We start from the raw sequence: 25,174 nt of genomic DNA, 5'->3' as shown, positions 1-25,174 counted from the left end.
GGTTAAACAGTGCCCATGGGTTCACTACATGCAGTTGAAATCCTCCTATAACATAGACCTTGCAACCAAACAGGTCCAATTTCTTGGCCTCCTTAGATTTGGGAGCAGATCCTAATTACCCTCCGGTTGGCTGAGAGTGCATTAATCCATCTGGAGAACAAAATATCTCCTCTCCATCCTCTTGGTTGTAGGGGATATGGAAGCTGGTGTTTGCCATAAAATCTCAATATTAGAACCAATAGCTTTAATGAGTAGCTGCACCACACTAGAGAGATCTGCTGGTGCAAGGAGATTGACCATGGGGTCTGTTTCCTCAACAACTTCCTCTGCCTGAATGTTCAGATTCTTAGACAACCTATGGAGGTGGTCCTGGTGACCTTTCAGGTCCATGGCCACCAGGGATATGTCAGAGGGCCCTACCACAGCCTTGTCCGGTGAAGATAATGAAAAGGCCCTGGTTATGAGATCCTACTGACCCTCGGGTTCCCATAATGGCTCCTGAGGCTGGGGATCCTGGCAAGGTGCAACAGGCTGAATGCTCTGAGCATGAGCCCCTGATACTGTCCCTGAAGCTACAGGTACTGTTCCTGAAGACATCAGCGGTGCCTTATCCTGTGTTTGTGGCAGGCATGATTGTGTGCAAAGTCAAGGCAGTACAAAGGGGACCTCGAGTAAACAATGCCACTGAAGCTGCCCTGGAGCCCTGGCCTTGAGCCAAGTGGTAGGCTCCAAAGATCCAAAACAATAATTGAATGGCCCCTTGCCATTGTGATGACCAACTTGGTGGGGCTCGCAATTCTTATAGTCTGCACGATGCCAGGAGCAGTGCAGAAAGTGGGACTTACAGCGTCAGTCCTATGCAGAGGACTTGCTGGAGTCCGAGGAGTACTCCTGACACAGGACATAGTAGTGCCGATCCAGTCAATTCCAGGTAACAGTGCTGTGCTGATGATGACTGTCACTACATTGCAAACAGTTTCCCGTGGAGTTGAATGGCTGGTGCTAAAGCGGGCACCACAAAGGTCACCAGGACCAGTGCTGGTGGAATGCTTGCTAGTGCCGAGCAGCCACTGATATAAGTTTCACAATTAGTGTCATAGCCAGTGGTGTGGGCATGGCCTCAGGTGGTGTTGAGGTTTCTGCTGTTGGAATTATCACTCAGCATGGAGGGAATTGCGTTATCAGCTATAGGAGGTCATGTGCAGCCTCAAATGTGTCAGATGTGGAAGGGAAATCCATGTCCTCCTCCAAGACCTCCCTAACAGGTGAACTGGCAGTGGAATCAACAAACCCCTCCCCAGACCAGAAGTTAACGGTGGTGAGGCCTGGTGTACTTGTCTTGCTTCCATGGAACTCCTATGTGCAGACCTAGTTGAGAACTGACCTCAGTTCATCATCTTTTTATGCAACACGAGAGAATGGGAGAGGGGCCGAGTACTCGAACCTATGAGCTTAAGCTTACTGATGGCAATGTCCTTTCACTGAATCTTTCTTTGGTACGGAGACATCATGCACTAAGGTCGAGGTGCTGGAAGAGAACGATATTGGCTCCACCACTGGAAGTCTAAGAGCTGCCTCATAGAATCAAAAAATCATAGAATCATAGAGTTGGAAGAGACTTCAGGAAGTCATCAAATCCAACCCACTGCTAAAAGCAGGACCAACCCCAACTAAATCCACCCAGCCAGGACTTTGTCAAGCTGGGATTTAAAACCTTTAGGGACAGAGATTCTACCACTTCCTTAGGTAACCCATTCCAGTACTTCACTACCCTCCTAGTGAAATAGTTTTTCCTAATACCCAACCTAGACCTCCCCTACTGTAACTTAAGACCATTGCTCCTTATTTTGCCATCCATCACTACTGAGAACAGCCTGTCCACATCCTCTTTGGAACCATCCTTCAAGTGGCTGAAAGCTGCTATCGAATACCTTCTCACTCTTCTGTAGACTAAAAAAGCCCTAATTCCTCAGCCTCCTAATTTTTATTGCCCTCTGCTAAACTTTCTCTAATGCATGCAATCCTTTCTGTAATGGGGGGCAGGTCCAGAACTGGATGCAATACTCCAGCTGTGGCCTCATCAAGTGTTAAATAAGGGGGAATTACCACTTCCCTATAGCTTCTGGAAATGCTCCTATAATGCACTTAGCTTTCTTGGCTGCAAGGGTACACTTTTGACTCATATCCAGGTTCTCATCCACTATAATCCCCAGGTCTTTTTCTGCTGAGCTGCTGCTTAGCCAGTCAGTCCCCAGCCTCTAACAGTGCTTGGGATTCTTCTGTTCTAAGTGCAGGACTCTCCAATTGTACTTGTTGAACCTCAGATTTCTTTTGGCTCAATCCTCTAATTTGTCTAGGTCACTGTTGACCCTATCATCCCTACCCTCCTGCATATCTACCTGTCGCCCTAACTTAGTGTCATTTGCAAATTTGCTAAGATGCAATCCATCCCCTCATCCATGTCATTAATAAAGATGTTGAACAAAACTGGCCCAGAACCGACGTGTGGGAAATTCTGCTTAATACTGGGTGACAACCTGACATTGAGCTGTTGATCACTACCTGTTGAAACCAACAATCTAGCCAGCTTTCTGTCCACTTTACAGTCCCATTTATCCAATCCATATTTCCTTAACTTGCTGACAATACTGTGGGGCTACGTCTACATTGGCAAGATTTTGCGCAAATACTTTTAACGCAAGAGGTTTTGCGTTAAAGTATTTGCACAAGAGAGCGTCTACACTGGCATGTGCTTTTGCACAAGAGATGTGCTTTTGCACAAAAGCATCCGTGCCAGTGTAGACGCTCTCTTGCGCAAGAAAGCTCTGATGGCCATTTTAGCCATCGGGCTTTCTTGTGCAAGAAATTCATGTTCCCTGTCTACACTGGCCTCTTGCGCAAGAACAGTTGCGCAAGAGGGCTTTTTCCTGAGCGGGAGCATCAGAGTTCTTGCACAAGAAACACTGATTTCACACATTAGAACGTCAGTGTTCTTGTGCAAGATCTCCCCGCCAGTGTAGACAGGCAGCATGTTTTTGTGCTAAAGCGCCTGCTTTTGTGCAAAATCATGCCAATGTAGACAGCCTGGGAGATCCTATCAGAGGCTTTGCTAAAGCCAAGGTATATCATGCCCACTGTCTTCCCCATATCCATAGGACAAATTACCTCATCATAGAAGGCAATCAGGTTAATCAGGGATGACTTGCTATTGGTGAATCTATGTTGACTATTCCTGATCACTGTCCTCTCTCCCAAGTGCTTCAAAATTGATTCCTTGAGGATCCCTTCCACGATTATACCAGGGACTGAGATGAGGCTGACTGGTCTGTAGTTCTCCAGATTGTCCTTTTTTCTCTTTTTTAAAGATGGACACTATATTAGCTTTTTTCCAGTCATCTGGGACCAATTATCATGAGTTTTCAAAGGTAATGGCCAATGGCTCTGCAGTCACATCAGCCAACTCCCTCAGAATGCTCAGATGCATTAGAGCCAGCCTCATGTATTTGTGTATGTCCAGCTTTTCTAAATAGTTCTTAACCTGTTCTCTCTCAACCATGGGCTGCTCACCTCCTTCCCATACAATGCTGCCTAGCGCAGCAATCTGAAAGCTGATCCTGTTCGTGAAGGCAGAGGCAAAAAAGTATTGAGTACTTCAGCTTTTCCCACATCATCTGTCACTAGGTTACCTCCCTCATCCGGTAAAGGTCCCACATCTTCCCTGACCACCCTCTTACTCAGGGCTGAACTGAGGGGTGGGCGAGCTGGGTAGCTGCCCGGGGCGCCAACCGATGGGGGGGGCACCTGATGGCAGCTGTAAGGGGCACACGGCGTCCCTTATAGTTGCCATCAGGTGCCGCGCCCCCGGCTCCCACAGCGCCAGCCCCGTGGCGCCGGCCAGCAGCGCCCTTCCCCCTGTGGCTGCAGGGCCCTGCATGGCCCGACGCATGCACCGGCAGTGGTAGCCAGGCCAGGCTGGGCAATGCATGCACCGTGCACCCCGGGGGCAGCGCTGCACGTCCAGGCCCAGGGCGCCAAAATGGCTCGGGCCGGCTCTGCTCTTACTGCTAGCATGCCTGTAGAAATCTTATCTTACACATCCCTTGCTAGATACAATTCCAATTGCATTTTGGCCTTCCTGAATACATACTTGCATGCTCAAGCAATGTATTTATACTCTTCCCTAGTCATCTGTCCAAGTTTCCACTTCATGTAAGCTTCCTTTTTGTTTTTAAGCTCATCAAAGATTTCACTGTTAAGCCATGTTTGCTTTTCTTACTGCACATTGGGATGGTTTATTACTGCACCTTCTATAAGACTTCTTTAACACAGCCAGCGCTCCTGGATTCCTTTCCCCTTCATGTTAGCATCCCAAGGGTTTCTGCCCATCAGTTCCCTGGGGGAGTCAAAGTAAGCTTTTTCTGAATTCCAAAGTCTGTATTTTTCTGCTCTTTTTTCTTTGTTTTGTCAGGATCCTGAAATCGACCATCTCATGATCACTGCTCCAGTTGCCATCTAAGTTCCCTCTAGGGTGTGCACCTGCACAGGCATGCACAAAGAATTTTAGTTCTGCCCATCTTCTCAGCAGAGCCATGAAGCAGCACTCACCTTCCTTAAATGTAGAAGGTAAACTGCTGCTGACAATGGGCTTGGTGTGGGGAGGCCAGGGCCACGTAGCGGCTGGCCAACTGCTCCCGGGGCTGGCCAACTGCTCCCGGGGCAGGCCACATGGAAGGTGACTGCTCTGTGCTGGTACTGAAGCCAGGATACTGACTCCAGCCCCAGCACAGGGGGCAGTCACTCACCAGGGGGCCCCCACCTCAGGAGCAGCTGGGCAGCCCTAGCCCCACCTTCCGCCTTCCCCAAAGTAGCTGCTGGAGCCGCAGTGTGGCAGCCACCCACCATGTGACCATACCCCAGGAGCAACTGAGCAGCCGCCATGAGGTCCTGACTGTAGCTCCAGCTCTTCCCCAGCTGCTCCCAGGGTGGGACCATGTGGTGGGGGGCTGCCCTGTGTGTTGGAACTGGAGCCGCTTCTCTTGGGGCTGGGGCAGCGGTGCAACAGTTCCCAGCTTGGCACCAGTAGGGAGCAGTTCAACAGTGCCAACCAAGCAGGGGTGGATCTATTTGAGTCTCCTCCCAGAACATCTAGCACATGGACTGGTCTATACCTTAGGACCAGGTGGGTGCCAGGTTGGCTGGGTGCCAGGATCAATGAGTGCCAGGCTGGTAGCATGGTAGGCTTAGTTTCAGGTTGGAAAGGTGTCAGAATGGGAGAGTAGGTACTCGAGTGGGATCCAGCCAAGGGCTGCTAGGTGTGGGGTGGTGCCATGTTTGGAAGGTGCCAGGCTGGATGTAAGATTGGGTGCCAGCTCTGCTAGACAAGGGGGCGCCATACAGAAAGTGCTAGGATAGATGGCTGCTCCCTCAGTTCACTGCAGCTGCCTTTTTTATAAGGTTGCTGGATCAAAGCCTTGGCTCCAATCCAATTAGCCCTCAAAGCCCAGCTGGAACAAAGCACGCGCAATTCAAACAGTCCCTACAACTAGCACCAGTCAAACAAATGCCACAGACAGGCAGACACTTAGATACTCACCCCACCAATTAACACAGCCCCCCCAATACCACAGTCACCTTAGCTCCTCTTAGACATTTCCCAGGCAAACCTCTGTTGGCTGCTGCCATCAAAAGCAGTGTGAGGTGATAGTCTCTTTCGTAGTTCTTGGCCGGAAATTTTGGCAAATAGGGCACTTGGCTAGTGCCCTTCTCCCAAGCATGATTCATGGGGGTCCACCTTGTGCATCAACTTCCCACAACTTGTGCAGGATTTAAACTCTTGCAATGAACAGAAACAAGGATTTGTGCTTGCCAAGCAAGAAAGAAGAAAGTGAATAAGTGGTGGGTCAGCAGTGGTATGTATTCCAGTGCTGCTCCATGGGGTTCCACAGCTGATGTGATGGGCACTACTAGGAAATTGATAATTGTACACATGGTGCACACACACGTATTGGAATGGACATGAGCAATCACTCGAAAAACACTCAGTCCTATTATTAACAATCACTGGTGACATTCAAGTATGTGTCAGAGACTTGAGACTTGAATAGAAAGAACAGTCAAAAACCAAATCACCTATACAGTACTTGTTTGGCTGTTTACCCTAGATGAAATCCCTTTAGTGCTGACAGTTCTAGATCAGTGATTCTCAACCTTTTCCCCCATGGAGGAACCTCTAAAATAATTTTTCATATCCCAAGGAAGCCCTACCTATGAATGTTTGGTTGGCCAGAAAAAGTTGACAACAGGAAGTGCAATTCAATTACTGCTAAATTTTTTCAAGAAAATTTATTTGTAAAGAGCTGTTTTTTATATATCAGCTTACATTGTAAGAAAAAAATTGGAGCATTTTTCCTGTCTCTCTCTCTTCCTGCCTCTCACTCTTTTCTCTTCTCCTCCCACTCCTGCCTCTCACTTTTCTCTTCTCCTCTCCCTCTTGCCTCTCACTTGCAGAGCCCAAATGGCTACTTGCTCCTGTGCGGCGGCTCGGATGAGCTGTGCAGGAGTCCTCACCCTCTTGCGCTGCTTGCTCCCGTGTGACAGCCCAGCTGAGCGGCGCAAGTCAGATGAGCACCAGGGCAGGAGGCAAGGGGCGTGAGACACGCTCCGGGCCCCACCTAGCATTATTCAGTCTGCGATTTCTCACGGAACCCCAATGATGGTCCGTGGAACCCTGGTTGGGAATCACTGTTCTAGGTTGTAGGACTTAATACAGTATTTAGTCCATATGCATTTTTATTTCATATTTGCTGCATGGAAATTTAAGTTTGGGTTAGGGTTTTTTATATACATATTTTGCCTCATGTTAAAATAGGTAGTTAGTGTTGAATATTAAAAAGGGGAACTGCATATTTGTTTAAGCTTATTTGAGTTTTTAAAAAATATTTCAATAAGTTTTTAAGCAAGTGAATACAAATGCTGGGATTGGTTTAATCCTTCTCTGAAATGTCAGAAGAGCCAACAGCATCTGGCTGGGGCATGAAAACAAGAGAAAGCTGTTTAATGTTCCTGCAATGTAAAAAATGTCAGATAGTCTTAGTGTGGAAGTGTCTGATTTAAAGATGTATCTTAAAGGTTTTCTTTTCTTACAAATACCTTCCTTATAAGAAAATAGCTTATTTTGATATCTTAGCCATTTAAACTTAAGCAATTACTTTATTTGAAGATTGTTAACCTAACAGTATTTACTACAAGTTAGAGGTACTCTTGCTGCTTATAGGAATATTAGTGGAGCAGCCTTAATCAATTACTAAAATACTTCATATACCCCCCAAAAAAATCTTCTGTGACAAGTAGGGATGTAAGAGACTAGCTGAGTCACTACTCAATTAGTCGCTTCTAGAGGCAGCAATGGGAGGGGGGAGCAGGAGCCGGTGCTGGGTGGGAGGGGGGGGAAGAGGGCCTGGCTTAACAGCTGGTTCCCCCCAGCACCATCTCCATGGAGGAGCAGAGCTGCAGCAGGGGACTGGGCATGAGCCAGGATTCAACTGTCCCAGCTTGCATCTACTCCCCTGCTGCACCTCTGCCTTTTAAATGCAGTAAAAGCCGCTTGGCTCTTACTGCATTTAAAAGGCAGAGTTACAGCAGGGCTAGCTCCTGGGGCCGGAAGCTAACCTCCCTGTGGCTCTGCAGTTTCCTAACAATTGTGTAGTTGATGGAAATTCCATTGACTACTTGATTAGCTGATTAAACACAATTTAACATCCTTGGTGACAAGTATACTTTTATTTAGTGTTAGAATTTTAAATAGGAAACATTCTATAAAGGTGTTTTAAATTTCTGAAAGGGTTTATTTTTTCCACAATAGTGTCTTTTCACTGTTATTTACCAAGTAGCCACTTATGCCTAAAGGAGGTTAAAATATTTAACTTCTTTTAAGAATCAATATATTCAGATGTCACTGATGAAATAAACAGCAATTACCATTCTTTTAAAATTTTATTCTGTAATACAAAACAAAAGATACAAGAAATTCCAGAATAAAGCAATAATAATTCAATGAAAGAAGTGGTAAATCAAGTACTGAATTATATGACTGAGGGCCCAGCTCAATAAATAATATTTCTGGCTTTTCCACTGTATCAGTTTAGCAGGCTTCCATAAAGTGAAAATCCAAAATTTTCATTGAAGCAGGACCTACGTGCTCTATAAAATGCTTGATTTCATGTGCTATTTATCTTTTTCTTTTTGTTCTTTTTCCTTCTTTTCACGCTCTGATTTTGCTTCCTCCTCCTCATGCTGTTTTATCAACTGTTCCACCTCTTTTTGCTTTAATACTCTAATTGTTGTCTTCCCATTCTCTCTTGTTAATGTTGCAATTTCAACTGAAAAATGGAAAATATTTGTGTTGTAAATTTTACTATAAATCAGTAATGTTTAATAACCAAGGTTATTTATTATTAGGATTGTGAAAGGAGCTCCAGGAAGTTAGGCACCAAATTCAAAATAGGCTTTGAAAATTTCAGCCAAATACCTCAATTCTGTCAATGTTTGTACATACGTTACTTACTCATGTGAGTAGAAACAAAGTGGACTACTCTTACATAAACAAAGTTAAGTAACATGCTTGTTTGCAGACTCAAGTAATTCCTGCATCTGCAAAACCAGTGGCCACTGTCCACTGAAATGGAGTGACAATATAACAGAGAGACAAGGTGGGTGAGGTAATGTCTTTTATTGGAACAACTTCTTTTGGTAAGCAAGGAAAACAGTGTGGCTCAAAAACATGTCTCTCAGACGAAGTTGGTCCAATAAACAATATTACCTTACCCATCTTGTCTCTTTAATATCCTGTGATGCAGTTACCCTCTGACACAATATAATACATTAGTTTGTTATAGAAAACTACATTATTGCTAACTTATTTTTTAATACAATTTTTTTTTTTAAACATCTCATTTATTATAATCTTTTCATAACAAGTGTGCAGGTTTTTCAGCATCAAGAAGCTAAAACAAGTCCACCTGTAAATGTGGGACAGCAGTATTGCTTACCTTTCTCTGCAGAGAGTTTACTAACATCCATGGTTTTGTTTAGCACTTTAACAGCTAAAGCAAGTGCTGATTTCAAAGTCATTTCACCTTCTTTATAGTCTTGTTTTAACATTGACACAGCTGCCTATACAACAAAGAATGCAATTTAAAGTTTTGTCAGAAATCAAAGAACATTAATACTATTGGCATTAATGTTATAGTAGGAAATGTTTTACTACTATTTCTGTTTGTGATAGTAATGAATATGGAGTTGTGTATTTAGTACCATCCAATCATAAGCCTATTTTCCATGGACAAGTTCATATTTATTAAGAAAAAATATCTTACAGCACTATTATTCCCAATACATGTAGCTTTCCATCCTCCATAATTTCCACTAGGATCACTCTGATACAGCTGAAATCCGTAATGCTTATCCCAGCCAATGTACAGCAATGAAACACCAAAAGGACGTTTTCCTGTTAACATACAAGGATATTAGTGATCTAAATTTAGTAATAAGATTGGTCCTAAATGCTGCTTTAAAAAAAAAAGTCAAGGAAAATTGTTAAATCCTTTCCTCTGAACTAGGATTTAATAGACTGCTTTGTACTTCTGGTATTTTAGATAAGTTCCACTGAAATACTTTCACTGATTCCTTCTAAGATGTGAGGAAGAAAAGAATGTTGCTGTAGTCTTTCAATCTCTTATCCTACCAGCAATTCATTTCCATGTACACAAACTGGATTTTATCACCTTAGTAGCTAAAAACAAACCTTCAATGACCAGTCTTAAAAAATTGGCAGGTCCTAGGAGGAGGCTGTCTCCATTTCTGCCCCCGCCACCGATGGGGTCTCCTAGGCTACTCTAAGCTTGTCCCAAGGTGCGAACCCATTCATCCTTGGCCTGCCTCCACACCAAAAAACTGCCCCACATCTGATGGTGTGACCATCAGCAGCGTGAGAACAGCTGAAGGCAGCGGTAAGCGCAGAAGGCTACAAGCAGCGTGAACCAACTCAGAAATGTCTAGAGCATTTTGATTGGTAAACTGTCAGATAATACAGCTTTTATTGTATTTGGAAACACTCTCTAGATCAGGGGTCAGAAGCCTTTCATCATAAGTGGTGTTCCAAGATTTAACGATCCTGACTTGGGCTGTGCCGCTCTCCTGGGAGGGGAGGGGGAAGAGCTCTCTCTACTGCAAGCCCCATGGACCACTTGAGTCAATGCAAACCTTTCAGTGGACAACCAGTTGCTAATGAAAATTCAATGTTAATTACATAAGTACGCCCGAGCCATTTTGCTAGTACTGCAGCTGGGGAGAACAGTTTAATTTAAATTATTAAACAGATTAAGCATTTTAATTTTCTCATGTTAGTTTATCAAACTTAATTTTAAATAAAGTAAAATATTATGTCCAACACAAAAAGTTTCAATATTTTCTTTATTTATGATGGGGTGGGGAACCTCTTTTTGGGTTGAGGGTCACTGATCCACACAAAAATCAGTTGGAGATCACACAAGTGAGAAGCAAAAAAATTCCCAAACCCCCCAACCCTTACTAATGTGGCCCCTGAGACACCTCACTCTTCTGGCACTCCAGCCCCCCCATCCCCCGAGGTGAGGGGTGGGACAGGGAGACTGAGGTTCAGGGCTTCCCATAGTCCAGATTTACTTTTCTGGGGTTCCAGAGTTAGTGGATTTTGTGACCCCCTTAGGCTCTGGGATGGGAACAAAAATGAGGGGTTCAATGTGTGGGATAGGGATACAGGATGGGGTGAGTAGGTCTGAAAGGGAGTTTGGCAGCAGGAGGGGGTGTGAGGTGGGGGTATGAGAGAAGGCTGGAGGCACCGAAAAGGTGAGAGGGTGAGAATGCAGCCACATAGCTAGTTGGAGAAGGAAGAAAAGAAGTGGGGAGTAAAGTATAGCTTCTGCAAAGTAAAATTGTATCCCTCCTCACATCTTCCCTCTGCTCCAACCTTACACCCCCTCATCCTGATCCCCTGCATCACCCTCCCATGTTCTCCCTCCAGCCACTGGGGGGAGGGGGCAAGGCAGTGGTGGAGCAGCCCCAGCTCATCCCCGAGCACTGGGGAGGAGGGAGGCCATGTCATAGTAGCTCTGGCTCCTGAGCACTGGGGAAAACAGAGGGGGAAGGGAGGAGACAGCTGGGATGCAGTGATATGATGGCATCACTCTGTCATCCTGCAGGAAATTGTGATTTTTTTATATATTAAAAAAATGGGAGAAAGAAACACTTGTTTATTATCAAGTCCAGTGTACACAATTGTTACCTGGGGGAATGCAACCACAGTGCAGATCTGTCTTTCACTGATAAAGGGAGCTGACCATATGAGCTTTCTTTGTGAAAAGCTTTTACACAGGGTAAGATGGATTTATTTGCGATTTTGGTCCCATATGAGGAGGATTTCATGCGTGCTGAACCCTTACAGCTGAGCCCTCCCAAAGCTGAACTGGTTCAGTGTCTGTGCTGCTCAGAGTTAGGGCAGTAAATCCACTCTGTGCCCTGGATGGGGGAGACCAAAGCTCCTAGTAGGAAGTCCCAGAGGGCAGGAAAGCAGGCATCAGTGGCTTGATTCCCAAGGGAATTTCTGTGATCCGACCCATCACATAGGCCAGTTGCCAAGTACTGTAAATTACTTAATAAAATCATTCTTTAAAAATTTAAAGTTCAAATGTGTTTCATTTATTACCTCCAAACTGTGTATAAGCTTGCTTGATATCACACAGTGCCGTTACCAACTGCTCACAAGGAATTGGTTCTTGATACTGCAATAGATACCTAATATTAAAAAGCAAGATGAAAAATATATTTTTAAAAGCACTCCTTTGGCTCCACGATTCAGCTCAGCACAGTAATACTTAAGAGTTACAGTTCTATCAGAATGAGAATGGAAATCCCAGAACACACACAATTGACACTACGACATAAGGTACTGGGCATCATTATTTAGTAACTTTTACCAGCCTATTTGCAATGGTGCTGAGACAGCAAATTCCATGGGAACTGTACTTTTTTCCAAGAGGAGACTGACAAGAAAAGTTAGCTAGTGGAAGGATGAGAATGAGCAGAGCCTAATACAAAATGTGATGCTTAACAAGATCTTAGGCATCACCTATTGATGTCTTTACCACCAAACTTGTGTGTCAGAGTTGTTAATCACTTTGAATTTTCTAATAATGTTTAGGCTGTTTGTCACAAGAGTGAGCGGGCTCAGTATAATACCATATTCCAATAAATTGGAAACAACACGCAGGAACAGAATAAATTAGGGGAGAAAATAGCTGGCGGCCAAGCCAGGTTTTTTTGTAAATATTAAAAAAATGAGAGCGGCATGAATCTTTCATGGAAAGCTATAAGAGTGGGACAGTGAGTTATCCAAGAAGGATTGAGTAAAGAGCATACGTGCCTTTAAGTAATAGAAGTTGTGGTGAAAATTAAAATTATATCATTACTATCACAATGTAAATGTAAATTTACCATAACAAGACTACAGCAATAATATTGATAAATTAAGAAACATTTATTAAAGAATGGATCAGATTCTTGAGGGTAATAAAAGTGTATCCTTTCAAGTCTGGATGCATACTAGGGATGTAAAAGTATAAACATGCATACATGTTATATGCATACAGCCTCTCCCCACCCTTGCTGCTGCCTTTGTATCAGAGGCAACAGTGTGGGGAGGCGGGCCAGGAGCTGGTGTGCATGGCCCCCTGCTGACCCACCTTGCGCCACAGAGGGGACAGGGGCAGCTCCTCAGGAGCCACCTCTCCCCCACGTGTAAACATATTTTTGTATCCCTAATGTGCATGTAGTTTAATACACATAAATGGCTTTAATCCATGAGGTGATGTGACAAAAAATGTTTCTTTAAAAGAAACCAAATTTATATTTGAGAATACTTTCTATGATTATACAGTATATTATTTCCTTATTTAAGGAATCAGACAACCTTGAAGCTACACGTTTATTAGATCTTTACTTAGATTTTCTGTAGTTAAAGGTATTTTTTTAAATGACATTTCTGAAGTAAAGTACACTGCCTTCCTTTAACATATTAACAATAAATTCATTAGCATTTCACTGAAACAGGATAAATCTTTAGTGGATGTAATGCAAAATTATCATCTATTTTATCCAATGTAAATGAACAGGGGAAAACAATATTGTTTCCTTTATTGCTCTAAATGACTCAGAAACTTAGATATAAACTGCAGCTGATTTGAATACACAACAAGGAAATGTACTGACAGATTGTTGTTTTCCATTTTGTTGGCCTGGTTTGTCAAATCATCTAAAACTGAACAAATTTATCTTCTGCTAGCATTTTAATTATCTGAGTAGTGTTAAAGTTGGGTATACATTCCATAATTACATAACCCACAAAAAAGGAGTCTCAAATGCAAGGAATTACACTTTACACCATGTATAAAATTGGACCAGAATAGTAAATAAAAATTATGAAATAAGCAGATCCAGAAGTTCAATTTTTTGACTGATACCAGGTATTCATTAAACCATTGGTTAAGTTCATGTAGATGATAAAAGCAGTCAGAACTATTCCTTTTTACACCAGTCAACCACAAATGAAAGTAAAAGTAAAACTTACGGCCAAAAATTTAGAACATTTATTTCTTTTGTTTGATTAAGCTTAATTTAATTAAACTTTGTTTAATATATATATACACACACAGAACAAAAGGGGAGCATCATTTTGGGAGATGAGCAGAATCCCCTGGGATGCTAACATGAAGGGGAAAGGAGTCCAGGACAGCTGGCAGTATTTTAAAGAAGCCTTATTGAAGGCACAGAAAGAAACCATCCCGATGCATAGCAAGAGAGGCAAACATGGTAGGAGACCGGATTGACTTACAGGGGAAATCCTTGGTGAACTTAAGCACAAAAAGGAAGCTTACAAAAAGGGGAAACCTGGACAAATGACCAGGGAGGGGTTTAAATGTATAGCTCGAGAATGCTGAGGGGTTATCAGGAAGGTGAAAGCACAAATGGAATTGCAACTGGCTAAGGATGTGAAGGATAACAAGAAAGGTTTCTACAGGCATGTTAACAAGAAGAAGGTGATCAGAGAGGGTGTGCGGCCCCTACTGGATGAAGGAGGTAACCCAGTGACAGAAGATGTGGGGAAAGCTGAAGTACTCAATGCTCTCTTTGCCTCTGTATTCACAGACAAAGTCGGCTCCTGGACTTCTGCGCTAAGTGACGCAAGATGGGATGAAGATGGACAGCCCATGGCGGGTAAAGAACAGGTTAGGAACTATTTAGAAAAGCTAAACGTACAAAAATCCATGGGTCCGGACTTAATGCATCCAAGGGTACTGAGGGAGTTGGCAAATGTCATTGAGGAGCCTTTGGCTATTATCTTTGAAAAGTCGTGGAGATCAGGAGAAATCCCGGATGATTGGAAAAAGGCAAATGTAGTGCCCACCTTCAAAAAAGGGAAGAAGGATGATCCAGGGAACTATAGGCTGGTCAGTCTTACCTCGGTTCCTGGAAAAATCATGGAAGGGATCCTTAAGGAATCCATTTTGAGGCTCTTGGAAGAGAGGAAAATGATCAGGACTAGTCAGTATGGATTCACAAAGGGAAAGTCGTGCTTGACCAATCTGATTAGCTTCTATGATGAGGTAACTGGCTCTGTGGACATGGGAAAGTCAGTGGATGTGATATACCTTGACTTTAGCAAGGCTTTTGATACGGTCTCCCACAATATTCTTGCCAGCAAGTTAAGGGAATGTGGATTGGATAAATGGACAGTAAGATGGATAGAAAGATGGCTAGAAGGCTGGGCCCAGCGGGTAGTGATCAATGGCTTGATGTCAGGATGGTGGTCGGTTTCTAGCGGAGTGCCCCAAGGTTCGGTTCTAGGACCTGTTTTGTTCAATATCTTTAATAATGACCTGGATGAGGGGATGGATTGCACCCTCAGCAAGTTTGCGGATGACACTAAGCTAGGGGGAGAAGTAGATACGCTTGAGGGCAGAGATAGGGTCCAGAGTGACTTAGACAAATTGGAGGATTGGGCCACAAGAAATCTGATGAGGTTCAACAAGGACAAGTGCAGAGTCCTGCACTTGGGACGGAAGAATCCCAAGCATAGTTACAAGCTGGGGATCAAACAGTTAAGTAGTAGTTCTGCAGAAAAGGACCTGGGGGTTACAGTGGATGCGAAGCTGGATATGAGTCAACAGTGTGCCCTTGTAGCCAAGAAGGCTAATGACATATTAGGTTGCATTAAGAGGAGCATTGCCAGCAGATCCAGAGATGTCATTATTCCCCTTTATTCGGCTTTGGTGAGGCCACATCTGGAGTAGTGTGTCCAGTTCTGGGCCCCCACTACAAAAAGGTTGTGGACGCATTGGAGAAGGTCCAGCGGAGGGCAACCAAAATGATTAGGGGGCTGGGGCATATGACTTATGAAGAGAGGCTGAGGGACTTGGGTCTGTTTAGTCTGCAGAAGCTAAGAGTGAGGGGGGATTTGATAGCAGCCTTCAACTTCCTGAAGAGAGTTTCCAAAGAGGATGGAGAGAGGCTGTTCTCAGTAGTGAGAGATGGCAGAACAAGGAGCAATGGTCTCAAGTTGTGGTGGGAGAGGTCCAGGTTGGATATTAGGAAAAACTATTTCACTAGGAGGGTGGTGAAGCACTGGAATGGGTTACCTAGGGAAGTAGTGGAGTCTCCATCCCTAGAGGTGTTTAAGTCTCGGCTTGACAAAGCCCTGGCCGGGTTGATTTAGTTGGGATTGGTCCTGCCTAGAGCAGGGGGCTGGACTTGACCTTTTGAGGTCTCTTCCAGCTCTACGGTTCTGTGATTCTATGATTTTTCTTGTTACAGCATTAAATTTGAAGTCAGGGTCAGCCTAAGTCCTCACTGTCATGTTACAGTCCTTAAGTAAAGCTACAAGAATATCTGTAATCATACCTTTGTGCAATAAGTCTCAGTTCATTTGTCAGAACATTAGCATCTGAAGTTATTCCTGCGACACTGCAAGCCATATCCCTGAAATATAAAACACATAAGTCCACTGGGTTGTTATTCACTCCTGAGCAATCTTTATGCAAGATTTGAGTGGAAAAAGAGTTTCAGGTCTACAATCAAGCCCATACTCTGTAAAACATTAAAAAGGCCATAAACTGCCACTGCATTGTTGGATACATGTTGCGGCCACTCACAAAATAGTATACAAAATAGCAATTTTGAAATAGTTCACTAGGTTCATGTATTACATATGCTCCCACAAACAAAGATTAATCCCTGGATTATTAATTTCCAGATACTGACAATATACATTGGACTAGGGATGTTAAAATGCGTGCAATTAAGTAACCATCTAACCCATCTAACTGCTGAAAATTTCAGTGGTTACATGGTTACATAAAAGGCCGGAGGCAGCTCCCATCCCCCATCCCCACTGCTGCACAGCAGAAGCAGTGAGAGATTGCAGGCAGCTCCCTAGGAGCTGGAGCACACGAGGAGTCAGCTTTTAAGACAGCTCTCTACCTGTACCGGGACCCTGCATGTAACCTTGAATGTTAACCAGGCTTATTAGTTAACTGAGTGAACGGTAACACTTCACATCCCTATATTGGACATGACTGTATATGCACATGACCATTTTGCAGGTTACCTTTAACATACTAATAATTTTTTATAAGGGCATCTCTGCCTTTGAACTGTAGCAGGGAGCAGGGGTTTCCTTTTGAAATGTACAAGAACCCCAGTGGGAAATTTCAAAAGGAAGCCCCGCAGGGAGTGTGGGACCAGCAGGGGACCCCTCTGGCCCCTCACTCCCTCAGCCTTTCAAATATACAAGAGTCCCAGCGGGCTTTCAAAGGGAAGCCCTGCAGGGAGGGTGGGGAATGACCCGCTGGGGCTCTTGTACATTTCAAAAACAGAATTGTAGCAGAAGCAGCACTAGTGTAGACTGATTAAGTCCCCGCTCAAGCCATTTCCATTGTGCCTCTACTTCCCCTGCAGAGATGGTGCTGGAGGGAACTGGCTTTTAAGCTGACTCCCACCCCAGCACTGGCTCCGGCTCCCCCACCTTGCTGCCTCTCTGATAGAGGCAGAAAGGGGTGGGGAAGCAACTAGTCACATCACTAGTCGACTATCCAGTAAGTTTCTGCTTATTAGATAGTCGACTAGTCAACTAATCTCTTACATCCCTAGGAGCAGACAAAGGTTACTCCTTTGATTAGAAGTAACAAAACTCCTGAATAATCCAGTTCTTTCCCCCAGCTAAATCAGCCCTGACTGCCCCCAGGATCAGAGCAAAAGGAAAGGGGGAGAAAGGACAAAGAGCCACTTATGTCCTATGTGCATCAAGCAGAACTTCAATGAACCTGAGTATTTAGCCCCTTTTAGGGCAGAGTCCATTCATGTAAGTAACACTGGGGGAAAAACAACAACAACCCTGAATACTTAGAAAAAAAGACTAAGAAATGGAGATACTGATCATCTCTATTATAGTTATGTCATAGGGTGCGTCTAGACAGCACCCTTCTGTCGGAACAAGCTACGCAATTTACGCAGTTTATTGAGAGTCTAGCTCGAAAGAGCTTATTTTGAAATATGGTGCTGTGTAGACAGTGCCAAATTTCAAAATAAGGCACTATTCCAACAAATCCCTTAACCCTTGTGGAATGAGGGCTATAGGGACACCAGAATAGCGTGCCCGCTATTTTGGGAAATAGTGGGAGTGTTTAAAGATATGGCGTTGCTATTTCAGGATACTTCTGGCATCCTGAAATAGCATCCAGTCGAGATGTACCCATAGGATACTAATGCATGCTTTGCTCATACCCACAGAAAATATGACAGACCGAACAAATGCATGATTCAAAATATGACTTACAAACTAACGATTACATTTGAACAAGGCAGGGACCAATGTTACTGCAGAAATAATGTGCAGAATTGGTCAGTTTTAAAAACAGAGGAGAATGCAAATGAAGAAAAACCATGGAAGGAGTGGGTAATGTATGTAAACAGTGTGCACATATCCCTAAAATGTGAAAACCTATTAGCAATAGTAGCAAGAGGTAAATTTGTTCAAAAGCTTATATAAATATTATTTTAGGAGAATGGGGCAAGCAAAGCAACTGTTCTGATTAAAAGATATGGGGACTTTAAGTTTTTTTGCTTTTTCATAGGATTCGCTAAGGCTGGTCATTGCTACTTAAATGTTAATGCAGTGATATCACATTGTGTTAGAAAACACCAGCTCCAATTGCAAGAAACATTCCCATATTAGCATAATCCAGATGTTAAAGCTGTCTAGTAAAGAAAAAGATTTTGCTATAAGCTTAATCTTAGAACACTGGTTCTCAAACTTTTTAACCCACAGCCCACTCCAGTCGATGCAAACCTTTCTGTGGACCACTAGCAAACCACCCGTGATGACAAAATGTCTTTGCTTATCTCTTAAATACTAAATTATTCATATTAGGCTACTGGAGCATAAAAATGTAAATACGCAGCTATAACATGCCGAGTTTATATAAGCAGTAAGAAAGTAATTATTATTAATCAAAATCATTGAACAGATTAAGCACTTTAACTTTATCATGTTAGCTTACCAAACTTTGTGTTAACTAATGTAAAAAATTAATGTATGCCCAAAATAAAAGGTTTTAACGCTGACTTTATTGGAGGGGTGCGGAATCTTTTCTAGGTTAGGGACCACTGAGCGACAGAAAAAAAAAATCAGTCAGGGCCACACAAAAGATAGAAGAAAAAATAATCTTCACTGATGTGGCTACTGAGACACCTCACTCTCCTCACGCATTCCAGCCTCACAGTGACTGGGGAAGGAGGAGAGAAGTTCAGGGCTCCCCACAGGCAAGAATAACTCTGCTGGGGTCCCAGAGCTAGTAATTTTGTAGGCGCCCCCAGGCTTTGACGTGGAGCCAAAAATGAGGGGGTTCAGTGTGCCCAGGGGGACAGCTGAAGAGCAAGATAGGAGTGCAGGGTCAGGATGGGAGGTAGGGTGCAGGAGCAGACTGAGGATGAGAGGTCTGACTGGGAGGTGGAGTGCTGAAGCAGAGTGGGGATGTGGGGTCTCAGTGGGAGGGCAATGGGTGTGTGGAGTTTGGGGATTAGGGGGTGATTCTGGCCAATGGGAACAGCGAAGAAAGTCTCCAGGAGAGTGGTTTCCTATGCTGGCATCTGCCCACTTGGGTTCAAATAGTGACTTTCCCTCAGCTGGAGGAAGAGGGAGTGGCAGCATGTGGAGCCACTTCCTCCCCCCATGAGCCAGATCCGGGGAATCTTCCCCATTTACCCTGCAGTGGGAAGCCAGTGCTGAAACTCCAACCATTCGGAAGGGAGGGAGCAGGGCTGGACTGCCAATGTAGTAGACCACACTTTGAGAATTACTGTCTTAAAGAGCTATTAAAGCTAATCCCGGTAAAAAATTTCATCAAGAAATCAAAAGTCCTCAAAGTAACAAATATAAAACCAGTAAAACTGTTTTAGGCTATTTGAACGACAGAAGTAATCAAATGTCCTATTAGCAATTATAACTGCAATGAACATGTTTTACTGACAAACTCAACTTACTCATTAAGTTTATATATCTTCTCTGAAAAAAAGACTTCATCTAGAAGCTTGTGGATATTGCGCCGTTCTGCTGCTAACAACACACCATCATTTGCTAAAATTCCCAGACAAGTGCCTGCATGGCCAATTGCTTCCATAGCATATTCAACTTGATATAAGCGACCTAAAAAAGAGGTTTCAATTGTTAAATTCAACCATTTAACTCTGAAAAGGACCAAGTCTACAAAGTGTTGAGTATCTCATACAACATACTAAGCGTAACTCAGCCAACTCTCACAGATGTCCTCATATCACAGGAACAAGTCTAAGACTGTCACTTAACAGGTCAGAATCAGATAAGCAATTCAATGAACACAGTGGCAGGTTCAGATAGAAACAAACATTGTCCTTAGAGAGACAATTAATACAAGTTATCTACAAAAAAATTACAAAAGCAGAAACGGAGACAATTATGGATTTTTCAAGATTCAAATGGAGTTTTAGACACTTCTATGAATAAATAGCATCAAATGTTACTCTAGGTAGGATACTATTGTATGGGCTATCAATCCTCATGTGCCAATAACTGGGACATTTTTTCCTTGTATCATTCCAAAATGTAAGATTGTACTACTAAACAATGGTTTGGATTTTGTATTAATATTAAAATTAAAGCATATCTCCACTATGGCCAGGAACTCCCTTATTGTTTTGGGTATCATTTAATGTGAAGATCTGATTTCAGTGTCAGAAATGAAACTCAAGGAAATTGTCAACATTCTAGACTTTTACATGTGTCACCTATTGTATAAAATTTTAGGTATATATGAGGAGAAAAGTTGATAGGTTAAGAAGGTTCCCATTTACAGAACAATACCTTCTGGAGAAAATATAGTAGTTCTGGAATCATATCTTCGAGACTGTAACAAAGAGAGAAAAACTCCAGTAACTGTTTTTCCTTTTAGACAGAAAAAACGTTATTCTGTAATTCTGTTAACCATGTATAGCAGTAACATAGTGATTTGACTTTAATATCTGTGAGATGTACAGGTAGTTTTGTTACTATTATTGTACTAGTTACCTTTTAAAAACTGAGAAGCCCTGTGGCACTTTGGAGACTAACAAAAATATATATAGTATTATGAACTTACCCTTTATTGCTAATCAAGAGACGAGCGTTCAATTTACACTAATGTCAATGCTTTTTCCTTTTATCCCTATCCCAATCAATGTCTTCCTCTCACAAAAGTTGTACAACCAATACTGTAAATACTTCTGCATGTGCTTAATTTAGGTAAAATTAATGTGGGCAAAGTTAAGCAGGTGTATAAGTGTTTTCAAGAATATAACTTCTGTTATTTACAGTTATTTAGCTGCAGAGAGCTTAATGATACTACTGTACTAAACAACAAAAATATATTTCATTAATAGTAACTCACCATTTTGCATGTATGTTACACTGTAAAAAAATAAAACCAGTCAATTAAAATACGTTTTCAGAGCATAACATTTATCAGACACGGAAAATGATGTACAAAAATATTTACTACAGTAATAAGCCTTCGATAAAAGAACCTCCGTTTCTTTATTGTTCTTATAGAAGGATTTTAAAAGGTTGCAGTTAAGTTTTTAAGAGTCACGAACTTCAGTGATGAGCTAATTAAAGGGGAGCATGGGACTCACCTTGACAGGTGGTAGCTGAGCCCCCAAAAGCCCCTTTCAATGCACTGCTGTAATGCAGCAGCCCAGTGCTTTCTCTGCGGAGCAAGGGGCGAGGCGGGGGAAGGTTTCTTCCCCTCGTTTCCCCAGAAACATTCCTATTCCCAGAGAAAACTTGGGACAGGCAAGACGCCATCCCCTGCACGAGAGAAACCCGGGAATTCAGTCCCCCCCCCCCCCCCCGCCCGCCTTCCCGGGGTGGAGGCCAGCCCGACCCTGCCTAGCCCTCTCGCGCGGGAGCCACAGCCCGAGAGAGGCTCAGGGGCTATGGAGTCCGCCGGGCCAAGCAGGCCCCGCCAGACTGAGCCGTTCACCAGCGGCTTCCGCAGCGTCATCCCCCCGCCTCCCGCTGACAAGGCCTCCCCGCCTCCCGCTGCACACTGGGGGCTCTTACTGTCCTCGACCCCAGCCGCGCCCCTCAGGCGGCGTCTCCCCACTTACCGCCGAGCGGGGTGCGCTGGGGGGCCGCCGGGAAGAGACTTGTCTTGCCACAGACCACTGAGTCGGCCCCTGGACGCGTCCCAAAATGGCCGCCGCGCACGCGCGAGTCCCGCCTCAACTAGGCGCTGCTGGGGGTGGGGCGCGCTGCCCGGGGAGACAGGGCCTGGCAGGACTCGTCTGCTCTGAGCCCTGAGCCCTTCCGCGGCCTCCGCCCTCTGCGCCTTGTCTCACTACAGCAGGGCCTGGCCTGGCGCGGCGGCCTAGTGCCCTTCTCAGTAATCAGAGGGGAGAAGAGGGGAGTCTCGCAGGGCTCTGTCCTGGGCCCGAGCCTAGTCAGCGCGTTCATACATGATCTGGAAAGCGAGGGGTTACATTAGCATGCGACACTCAAGCCAGTAGGGCGAGGAGCTACACAAGGATCTCCCAACATTGGGGCTGTGTCTACACTGGCATGAATTTCCGGAAATGCTTAAAACGGAATACTATTCCCTTTTCAGTTTTTCCGGAAAAGGAGCGTCTACATTGGCAGGCTGCTTTTCCGGAAAAGCTCTTTTTCCGGAAAAGCGTCTGTGGCCAATGTAGACGCGCTTTTCCGGAAAAGAGCCCCGATCGCCATTTTCGCGATCGGGGCTTTTTTCCGGAAAAGACTACTGGGCTGTCTACACTGGCCCTTTTCTGGAACAGTGTTCCGGAATAAGGACTTATGCCCGAGCGGGAGCAGAATAGTTTTTCTGGAATAGCGGCTGATTTTGTACAGTAGAGCGTCGTTGCTTTTCTGGAAATTCAAGGGCCAGTGTAGACAGCTCGCAGCTTATTCCGGAAAAGCGGATGATTTTCCGGAATAAGTGACCCAGTGTAGACACAGCCTGGGTGACTGGGCAACAAAATGTCAAATGAAATAAAATGGTGATAAATGCAAAATGTGCCCTGGAAAACAATCCCAGCTACACACAAGCGGGGAGGTGGCATAGCCAGAAGGGCCAATTTGAGTGGGCCCAACTTAAAATGGGAGGGCAATGGTGGTGGGGGGCCTAAGCCCTGGTGGTGAGTCCTCACTCCCCAGCTAGATCGCCTGGTGGAGCAGGGTGAACCTTGGTGCCCTAGCCTGGCTCCTGGGCTAGAGCAGCAGCAGAGTGGGTTAAGTCCTGGCCTGGTTCCCAGGCTAGAGCAGTGGGTAAAATGGGGTAAGCCTGGTGCCTCGGCCCCACTCCCAAGCAGGAGCTCCAGGTGGAGAAAAATAAGCCCTGGCTCCACTCCCTGGCTGGCATGCCAGGTGGGTTGGTAGAGGAGGACCAGTATTGGGCCATATGAGGAAACCCCTGGAGGGCTGCAGGGTGGACCATGGCCCATTCAGGCACAACAGTGGCTACACTCCTGGTATAAATTAGCTGTTACTACCGTAAAATCTCGAGTATAATGCGCACCTCCCTTTTAAACATCAGAATTCTTGAATAAACTAAACTCTTATCTATAATGTGCACCCCCATTATACTCATGATTTTATGGTATATATAGGAAGGAAGGGGCTCGCACTTGCTGCGGGGCCCCCTGCCCAGCTGAGCTGACGCCTGCTGCAGGGCCCCCTTCCCAGCTGCCCATGCTGAGACAGGGCAGGCAGCGAGCCAATGCAATGCAGCCTAGCAGTGCCACTGGCTCCTCACTTTGCCTGCCGCGGGGCCGTCTGCCCGCACTGAGCTCATGACTGCTGCAGGGTCCCCCTGCCCAGCTGAGCTTGCACCGCGCTGAGCTCATGCCTGCCGTGGGGGCCCCTGGGCGCAGCCTGAAGGAGCAGCTGGCTCCTCACCTTGTCCGGGAGCCTGGTGAGGCTGCAACCCTGCACTGTGCTGCAACAGGAAAGTTTCTGTGCAGAGGGAAGGAGAAGTTTAAAACTTTAAAAAAAATAGCTCTTGTGTATAATGCACACCCAGGCTTTGACCCTAAAACACCGGGGGGAAAAGTACGCATTATACTCGAGATTTTATGGTACTTAAGAAAAAGATCTTGAAGTTGTGGATTATTTTTTGGAAACATCTACTCAATGTGCAGCAAAAGTCAGAAAAGCAAACAATGTTGGGAATCACTAGGAAAGGGATAATAACATGACAAAATATAATTTTGCCCCTATATAAATCCATGGTATGCCTACATTTTGAGTACTGCATGTAGATGTGATTGCCCCAGCTCAAAAACAATATATTAAAATTGGAAAAATTAAGAAAAGGACAACAACAAATATATGGGGCATGGCAGATTAATAAAATAGATTTGTCAGCTTGGAAAAGAGATGAATAAGGGAGACTATGATAGAGGCATAAAATCATGATGAGTATAGTAAAAGTGACTAACGAAGTGTTATTTACTCCTTTTCATAACACAAGCCATAGTAGAAGGTTTAAAACAAATAAAAGGAAGTATTTTTTCATACAATGCATAGTCAGCCTATAGAACTGCATGCTCTGAAGATGTTATGAAGTCCAGGACTATACGGGTACATCTACACTGCGGCGCTATTTTAGGACACTTCTGGTATCCCAAAATAGCTATTCCGTATCTTTTAAACAAGCCTGTTATTTTGAAATAGCTTTAAAAATAATCAGGCTTACTCTTCTGATGTCCCTGTAAACCTCGTTTCACAAGGATTAAGGGACACTTTGGAAGAGCGATGTATTTCAAAACACATTCAAAATAAGCTGTGCAATTTGCGTAGCTAAAATTGCATAGCTTATTTTTAGTATGGGTGCAGTGTAGATGCACCCTACTAGGGCTCAGAAAAGAACTAGATAAGTTCACGGAGGACAGGTCCATCAATGGCTTAGCCAGGATGGGTAAGGATGATGTCCCAGTCTGGGAGTTGGCAATAATTTTTGCAGGGGGAAGTTGTCTGGGATTGGTCTAGACTACAGATGTAATACTGTAATTGATTAACTGATATCGGTTAATGCTGTAGACTACATGCCTTTCCCTCCCCCACCAGCAAATTTTTTAGTAGGCTGGCCAGCAGCCTGGCTCAATCCTGGCTTGCGATAGGTCTAGGACCTCCCGCTGCTGTGGCTGTGCATTTAAAGTGTATTAGGAGCAAGACGGGCAGACAGCCCAGGTCAGTTCCGGCTTGCACCAGGTCTGGGAGTTCAGACACCCCGCCGCCCCACATGGGCTGCTGCCACCCCGTGCTGTTGTCTCTATCAGGTTTTTTAATTGGCTCACCTCACGTACCAGCTCCCGCCTGGCACCCCATACTGCTGCCTCTGATACAGAGGCAGCATTGCAGAGTTCCAGGGGACTCCTCAGGAATGGGGCTCGAGTGCATAGGCTGCTGGCCTCACCCCTGGGGACTATAGAATAGTCAACTGATAAGAATTCATGAGGCTACTCGACTAATAAATTAACCGATATTTAACATCCCTAG

The 25,174-nt window shown here is 44.4% G+C and overlaps 1 protein-coding gene across 2 annotated transcripts; it reads right to left on the bottom strand.

Annotated features, from left to right (window-relative positions):
* Positions 1–7,979: 7,979 nt before the first annotated feature.
* Positions 7,980–21,906, bottom strand: PSMA4 (proteasome 20S subunit alpha 4). Of its 2 annotated transcripts, none has more exons than XM_075897603.2 (9): positions 21,769–21,906; positions 21,048–21,067; positions 20,486–20,528; positions 19,630–19,792; positions 15,991–16,068; positions 11,741–11,829; positions 9,375–9,505; positions 9,048–9,171; positions 7,980–8,378 (listed from the first exon to the last, which is right to left on the bottom strand). In XM_075897603.2, exons 2-9 carry the CDS (start codon positions 21,048–21,050, stop codon positions 8,224–8,226), a joined length of 786 nt encoding a protein of 261 aa, XP_075753718.1. In that variant the 5' UTR covers positions 21,051–21,067; positions 21,769–21,906; the 3' UTR covers positions 7,980–8,223. The 2 variants fall into 2 exon arrangements, with proteins under 2 accessions (XP_075753718.1, XP_075753719.1); XM_075897604.2 differs by lacking the exon at positions 21,769–21,906 and adding an exon at positions 21,292–21,443.
* Between the last annotated feature and the right edge of the window lie 3,268 nt (positions 21,907–25,174).

This window comes from Pelodiscus sinensis, chromosome 14 (assembly GCF_052426305.1).
Source record: "Pelodiscus sinensis isolate ZL-2025 chromosome 14, ASM5242630v1, whole genome shotgun sequence".
In the NCBI taxonomy this organism is placed as follows: Eukaryota; Metazoa; Chordata; order Testudines; family Trionychidae; genus Pelodiscus; species Pelodiscus sinensis.
This window is presented reverse-complemented; position numbering and strand designations above follow the sequence as displayed.

Excerpts from the sequence above, each read along its gene's own strand:
- PSMA4 (XM_075897603.2), bottom strand. Across the intron at positions 19,793-20,485 it reads TACTATATTTTCTCCAGAAG|GTCGCTTATATCAAGTTGAA; the intron begins GTATTGTTCTGT and ends CCTCTTTTTTAG. Across the intron at positions 9,506-11,740 it reads AGCTTATACACAGTTTGGAG|GAAAACGTCCTTTTGGTGTT; the intron begins GTAATAAATGAA and ends GTATGTTAACAG.